Source organism: Sander lucioperca, chromosome 9 (genome assembly GCF_008315115.2).
Source record: "Sander lucioperca isolate FBNREF2018 chromosome 9, SLUC_FBN_1.2, whole genome shotgun sequence".
In the NCBI taxonomy this organism is placed as follows: domain Eukaryota; kingdom Metazoa; phylum Chordata; class Actinopteri; order Perciformes; family Percidae; genus Sander; species Sander lucioperca.
Window position 1 is genome coordinate 21,373,363 of NC_050181.1, and position 8,265 is coordinate 21,381,627.

Sequence of the window (8,265 nt, forward strand, 5' to 3'; positions counted from 1 at the left end):
AAAAGTATAAATAGTAGAAAAAAAGTTGAAGAAGTCCCATCATTAGCTGAAAGAGTGAATGGTTTTAATAGCTGAACGTATGCAGAAGTTACGGAGAGCCAAAAAACGTACAGAATAATAAGAAGAAGCAGAAGCAGAAAAATAAAGAACAGGATAACAATAGTGGGAATGCTGCTGAATCAGCATTCCCACTAAAAAGCTTCTCTCTGAAGAAGCCTTCTACCAAGATCCCCCCCTCTTGGAGGGTTCTTAACACACTCCACCCCAACATATCTCAATGCGCTAACATTGTGATCAGCTCGCTTAAAGTGGGAAGCTATGGGACAGTAGGATCACATTTTTACCACCAAAGATTTTACTAACTTAAGAATTTCATGAAAACAGAAGTTTCCCCAACAACTCCACCATCTTTGAATTTGACCTCAAACGGCTGCAGAGGACCAAAAGATACTAAACTGTCACTTTACATTCTAGAAACATTCTGAAAAGAGGATAACACGTAACATGTTGAAATATTACGTCTCGGTTTACTTTCAAACTCTCTAAAAAGAAACATTAAAAGGTAAGAAGCAGGTTCACAACAATTATCACCTTTTATATGTTCAAGAACAAAGTGAATCTGCACCAGCTGTAAAACAGTAAACATGTCAGCTGAAAACTACAAAGACCACTTCATACAAGAAATGTTACACTAAGAAAGGAGAGAGGCACAACATGTGTTAGGTGTAAAGTTGCCAGTAGGGGGAATAACCCAGGGCTGTGAATGAGTCCTGTCACTGTGATCAGGTTCCTCCTTCTAATCCACCAACTTAGTGTTGATGAAGACTAAACAGAGAGATCACAGCCTTCTTTATACTTGCTGTAGCTCAGAGTTACTCCACACTGCAGATATGAAGCCTCTGTTCATCTCAGTGTTGCTGGCTGCTATGAGCCTTGGTATGAACACAACTCTGTTTCTTTGATATCAATCCAACATTGATATGATTCTTTAACAGCACACTGATTCTGTTTGTTGCTGTTTTACAGAATGCAGAGCACAAAAAGACAACGTGCTGCAACCAAAAGGAGATGTGACTGCTACTGAAGGAGAGGCAGTAACACTTGGCTGTCAATATAACAGCAGTTCAACTAATGATTATCTCTTCTGGTACAAACAGGATGGAAACAACAGCCCCAAATTCATTCTCAGCCGCTTTAAGGTTGGAACCGGGAAAACAGTGGACGAGGAGAAATTTTCATCCACGCTGAATTCCAGCTTAAGATCCGTTCCTCTGAAGATCCAGAAGCTTCAGCTGTCTGACTCTGCTGTGTACTACTGTGCTCTGAGGCCCACAGTGACAGGAAACACCAAAACTCTGTACAAAAACCTTTGGAGCAAAGTCAACACAATACTCCACAACATCCACTAGAGGGACTCACACACTGTTAAACTTTAATATTTTTCATGATGTAGGTTATCCCGGTGACAATTTTAGCTAGTAAGCACCGCACGGACAATTTGCACTACCCTACCCCTCCCATACTGTTCTATTTATTTATTTACAAATGTACATACTGTAATAACACCTATACATAGCCATATTCTACTGCTCTTCATACTATTCATCCTGCATATACATTTATTCTTACTACACTTATGTTACCACACTGCACGTACCTGTATATACTGTACATATCTGTCAGTGGTTAGCATTGCTGCCTCACAGCAAGAAGATTCTGGGTTCGAATCCAGGTCGTTCCGGGCCTTTCTGTGTGGAGTTTGCATGTTCTCCCCCGTGTTTACTTGGGTTTCCTCCAGGTGCTCCGGTTTCTTCCCACCATAAAGACTTGCGTGCTAGGTAATTAGGACTACAGTTGAAAATTACCCGACTGGCTAACACTGGTGCATTTACAGAAATGTTGATTAATGTGCATTGTCCTAATCAAATAAACTTACAAACTTAAACATCCACCAGAGGGAGTCACACACTGATAAACCTCAATGTTTTTCATCATGTTGTCTAGAATCACTTTACAGATTGACTCAGGGAGGAGCTGAGCTGTTACTGAACTATAGAAGAGAGAGGAACTTCTATATTCAACATAGTTTAATACACAAACCATCAACATTACCTTTATTCAACATGCTGTCACTGCAGCATTGTGTGTTTTCTCTGATGTTCCTTTCCATCCTCACAGGTATGTTAGATTATACAGCATGAAAAAGTTTCTGAGTATCTGAATGTGAATCATTTCTTGAGACTTTTACATCTAATCACAGTTATCTCTTCCTCTAGGTTTCAGCTGTGAAGAAATCACTCCAGTAGAGACAGAAGAGAACAGTTTAGAAGGCAGCTCTGTTACTCTGTCCTACAGATACTCCAAACAAGTACCTGGTACTGACTATTTCTACTGGTATCGACAATATCCAGAAAAACCACTGGAGTTTCTCATCTTTCACGTGGGAACGCAAAATGCTGCAAACTCTGGACTGTCTGCTTCAGTAAGTTTGAGTGAGGATAAAACCAAAATAGATCTGCAGATCTCCTCTGCTGCAGTGTCTGACTCTGCTGTGTACTACTGTGCTGTGAGGCCCACAGTGACAGGAAACACCAAAACTCTGTACAAAAACCTTTGGAGCAAAGACAACAAAATACTCCACAACATCCACTAGAGGGAGTCACACACTGTAAAACTTCAATATGATGTAATTTAGAATCACTTCACCTTAGATGTGTAAGAGAGAGAAGTGAAAATACAGAGCTACGAGGAGACAGAGAGACTCAGGGAGGAGCTTTAAGGAAGGGCTTAACTTTAGCCAGGAGATGAAGCTGGAAAAAGCTCATTCTAACAACACTGCTGATCTGCTCATCAAATGTCATGCTGCAATCAAATGTAACCCCCACATATTTGACAGCTGGCTTAGTGTATGAAGCCAGAGCTCCCAAACTCAAAGCTGAACTGTTTGGCATACTTGAAGTACTGAAGGTAATACACTCAGTTTTATCTTCATTCAAATTAAGAAAGTTTTGTGAAAGCCACAACTTAATATCATTAATACAACTAAACAGGGAGTTTAGTGCAACACTGTCATTCGGTTTCAAAGGCAAATAAATTTGCAAATCATCTGCATAACAAAGAAATGACAGGTTGTGCTTGCCTATAATATATATAATAGCCCCTAAAGGCAACATATATAAGGAAAACAGGATGGGGCCAAGTATTGAACCCTGAGGTACCCCACAAGAGAGAGGAGCTGGTGACGAGGAGAGGTCACCAATCATGACAGAGAAGCTCCTATTTGCCAAATAGGAGCTAAACCATTTAAGTGCAGAGCCTCAGATGCCTACACAATGATCAAAGCAAGAGAGGAGGACAGCATGGTCCACTGTATCAAAAGCCGCTGTGAGGTCCAAGAGCAATAAAACAGCAGGATTCCTGGCATCTACAGACAAGACAATATCATTGTGTACTCTCAACAGTACAGACTCAGTGCTGTGATGTGATATGAAACCAGATTGAAACTTTTCAAACACAGAGCTCTGTTGTAAAAAGGTTTGTAACTGTATGAAAACAACTTTTTCCAAAAAAGAAAGAAAAAGCAGATGAGAGACTGGTCTAAAATTGGACAACACTGTGGGGTCAAGATGAGGCTTCTTAAGTAGGGGCCTGACCACAGCATGTTTAAAGGCAGCTGGGACAAAACCTAAACTAAGACAAGAATTTTAAAAAGTAAGTAGATTCGACCCAATGGTGCTATTAAAAACCTCCTTCACCATCCTGGTGGGAAACATGTCTAAAGGACAGTTGGTAGGTTTCATGTGTTGCATTACCTCAGTAGGTACCGTCACAGAAACTGGCTTAAATTCCTCAAACACAGCAGAGTGCACAGGAGCAGCAAGTACAAAAAATGTAGACATAAAACATTATGAAAGTATGAGAGTGCAGAGTCAGAGTTAGTGAGTTCAGTAGCACTTGATAAAAACCGGGTATGAAAAATGAATACATGTTTGAAAAGGCATTCATGATTTGTGTAAATTTAAGTTTTTATAACTCTGTTGTCTACATTTGGTGAAGATTGCTTCATGACTTGTTTAGGACTCGAAACACAAAGTTAAGGAATAGGAACTTGACTTAAGACTTCACTCGGCACATCCTTGTCTTGACTTGGGACTTCAGTGAAATGACGTGACACTTAGTTGTGACTTGCAAAACAGTGACTTGGTCCCACCTCTTACCTCAACAGATGATAAAGAGGAAGGACCAATGATGTGAAGGCCCAGATCCATCAGAGTATCAATGCTCTTCCTCTCTCTCCTCCCCTCTCACTGCAGACATGAAACACTGGCTGACTAACATCCTGATTCTGACTCTCTGGCTAGGTAACTATTTAAACCTTTTGATTGTTCACGGTAGATCAGTCATCTTAATTGATTTATCTATTCCTCTGCATGTTCTCTTCTTCCCCAGAGTGTAAAGGAGAAAACACAGTGACCCAGCCAACAGGAGATGTCATTACTACTGAAGGAGAGACGACTACTCTTGGCTGTAGATTTGAGACCAGTGAAGCATTTCCATATTTATTCTGGTACAAACAAGAAGAAAATGATTACCCAAAGATGGTGCTGCAACGTGTAAAAACTGATATTTCTAAAGAGCAAGAGAGAGTTGATGCAACAATCAAGGATAAGTCCTTTCCTCTGAAGATCCAGAAGCTTCAGCTGTCTGACTCTGCTGTGTACTACTGTGCTCTGCAGCCCACAGTGACAGGAAACACCAAAACTCTGTACAAAAACCTTTGGAGCAAAGACAACACAATACTCCACAACATCCACTAGAGGGAGTCACACACTGTTAAACTTCAATATTTTTTATGATGTAGCCTAGAATCACTTTACCTTATGAGTAACTGAGAGAAGTGAAAATACAGATCTTCGAGGAGACAGAGAGACTCAGGGAGGAGCTGAGCTGTTACTGAACTATAGAAGAGAGATGAACTTCTATATTCAAACAGAGTTCAATACACAAACCATCAACATTACCTTTATTCAACATGCTGTCCCTGCAGCATTGTGTGTTTTCTCTGTTGTTTCTTTACATCCTCACAGGTATGTTAGACTATGCAGCTTGAAAAAATTGAATCCTAATAACATCTGATTGTCAATATTTTTTTAAATCTTTTACCACATGAAATAACAGAGTGATTTCTTCCTTTAGGTGTCAGCTGTGAAGAACTCACTCCAGTAGAGAAAGAAGAGAACAGTTTAGAAGGCAGCTCTGTTACTCTGTCCTACAGATACTCCAAACAAGCTACTGGTAGAGATGAGTTTTACTGGTATCGATAATATCCAGGAAAACCACCAGAGTTCATCATCTTTCAGTTGGGAACGCAAAATGCAACAAACTCTGGTCTGTCTGCTTCAGTAACTGTGAGTGAGGATAAAACCAAAATGGTTCTTCAGATCTCCTCTGCTGCAGTGACAGATTCTGCTCTGTACTACTGTGCTGTGAGGCCCACAGTGACAGCAAACCCACAGTCTCTGTACAAAAACACAAGCTGACACACTAACAAGCTGCTGGAAGACTTTTTTCCACACTGTTGTATTGAACTTTGTACTCCACTAGATGGCGACATTATCAAGTAGGAGGTGCACTACTTCTGCACTGTGTTCAACCATTCAGTCAATAATAAGTGCTGCTGTGAAGAGAACAATTCTCAGACTGAATGTTGAACATCAGCTAGTTTCTCCTGTTGATTTAAACCTTGTTGTAGAGATGAAACATTGGCTGTGGATTATTCTTGCTGCTCTTTTCTTTGGTAAGATACAAAGAACAACATGATTTATTTTCTAAAGATTTATATAAACTGCAGTTCAGAGCAGAAATCTCTGAACAGTTGAGCTGTTTCTGTCCAGAGTAACATTGTACAGTTGACATTTTCCACTGTCTTCTCCTCTCAGCCTCATGAACAATGTTAGTCTAAAAACTTCAGGAACAATAGCTGGAAACAAAATCTTTCCTGTAGAAGATGAAGTCAGTAAAAGAGAAGGAGAATCTGTTACACTCAAATGTGAATATGAGACTAATTTAGACAATATTGATCTCCACTGGTACAGACATCATTCTGACCTTCAGGCACCTCAGTTTATACTCTGGAAAGGAGCAAGAGGCCATACGAGTGAATATGTCCCAGAGAAGCGATATGAATCCAAAACATCAGAGAAAACAACTGAACTGACCATAAAGACACTAACCCTGGCAGACACAGGTCTCTACTACTGTGCTCTAGAAACACAGTGATACAAAGTGTAGAAGAGGCTGTACAAAAATCTGAACACAGATATCTGACTACTCTTCAAAGAGGAGGGAAGTGGTATTCAAACCACAGCTTCATATCAGATGGATAAAAATCAAATAAATGGACACTGACTTACATACTAAATCCTCTTCATACTCTGTGGGCCATTAGGCCACAATGAGCGACTTCCATTGTTCAACATGTTGATCTGCATCCCAAATAGACACTGAAAAACTAACCAATACAACTGAAATCACTGGTAGTCTATATTCCATAACATCATAATTCACAGAAGAACTTGTAGTATATGACCATTCTATAACTTTCTATAAACTTTGCTTAAAGGTTTGTTATAAGGGAGTCCTATGAACTTTACTCTACATTCACTGAGAACATCTGAAAATTGTTAACATGAGCAGAGGTTCCCCCAAGACATCCTGTCCTCACTTAAGGTTGTTGCAGGCAAAGTATTCTTCAGCTATACAGCTAGCTTAACAGTATATTCTCCAGCATTATATTCTCCAATGAACAGGCATTTTGTTGTGTTTGGCAGGATTTAATTAAGGTAAATATCACTTATTTTGTAAAACTGTGAAGAACACAAAAATGCAAACACATTAAGTTTCTTTGCAAGTATCAAATATCTCTCGTACATTAGTAGAGAATTATTGATATAAAACAACACAAACAGGTGCTTAAAATTACGTATTGTAAGCTTTTAATATCATTTACACAAGCACCAATGCTTTAACGACCAAAGATTGAATAGATCCATATGTAGTTTCAATTCAATTCATTTCAATTTTATTTATAGTATCAAATCATAACAAGAGTTATCTCGAGACACTTTACAGATAGAGTAGGTCTAGACCACACTCTGTAGTTTCCGAAGCCCCAACTATTACAGTGGTTGCCTCAAGAGCAAGCATTAGCAGTAGCTATTGCGACAGTGGCAAGGAAAAACTCCCTTTTTTGTTAGGAAGAAACCTCGGACAGACCCAGACTCTTGGTAGGCGGTGTCTGACGGCACCGGTTGGGGGTGTGGTGAATGGTGGCAATAGTAGTCATAATAAAGATAGTGAAACAGTAACCACAATGGTAGTCGTAGTAGTTCATGTCATAGTAGGGCACAGCAGGGCGTTATGGGGTGTGGTGTGGCACAGCAGCCTGGGTGGACGCTGTTGGACGCAGCAGGACGCAGTCGGACACTGCGGGGAATCGCAGAGCGTAGCAGGGTGTAGTAAGTCCATAGCGTCAGCTGCACCCAGGACCCCGGTGTAGGTGCCACCCAATTCCAAGGCGATGTTCTGGGTGAAGAAGAAACATAGGGACTCCGGGGAGAAAACTCCCCAGAGCTAGGTTAGTAACAAGCATTTCTGGGACTAAGATGCACACAAAAGGAGACAACTGAAAAGAGAGAAGAGGGAGCAGCTCATTGTGTCCTTGGAAGGAAGGAGGGAACTTCCGACAGCAGTCTAGAGTTATAATAGCATAACTAAGAGAGGCAGGCTAAAGAGAGGGGCCCTGGACTGGGCTCGTACTCTCCCCTGCCGGAACGGGCTTGTACTTCCTGCCTCCCTCTACTCTACTCTGCTGCAACTCCTCACTCCCTAACTATAAGCTTTATCAAAGATGATGGTTTTCAGTTTATTCTTAAATGTGGCGACGGTGTCAGCCCCCCGAACCCAAGTTGGGAGCTGGTTCCACAGGAGAGGAGCCTGGTAGCTGAAGGCTCTGGCTCCCATTCTACTTTTAGAGACTCTAGGAACCACAAGTAGCTCTGAGTTCTGGGAGCGCAGTGCTCTAGTGGGACAATAAGGTACTAAGAGCTCTTCTATGTATGATGGTGCTTGACCATTTAGTGCTTTGTAGGTCAGGAGAAGGATTTTAAATTCAATCCTGGATTTTACCGGAAGCCAATGCAGAGAAGCTAATACAGGAGAAATGTGATCTCTTTTCTTAGTTCTTGTCAGAACACGTGCTGCAGC

General features: G+C 40.9%; 1 gene segment (V, D, J or C); it reads left to right on the forward strand.

Moving 5' to 3' along the window:
• The first annotated feature begins 782 nt into the window (after positions 1-782).
• On the forward strand, positions 783-1,479 carry LOC116052727. The segment is given in 3 exon segments: positions 783-936; positions 1,027-1,332; positions 1,454-1,479. Coding segments are annotated over 3 exon segments (450 nt in total).
• Positions 1,480-8,265: the final 6,786 nt, after the last annotated feature.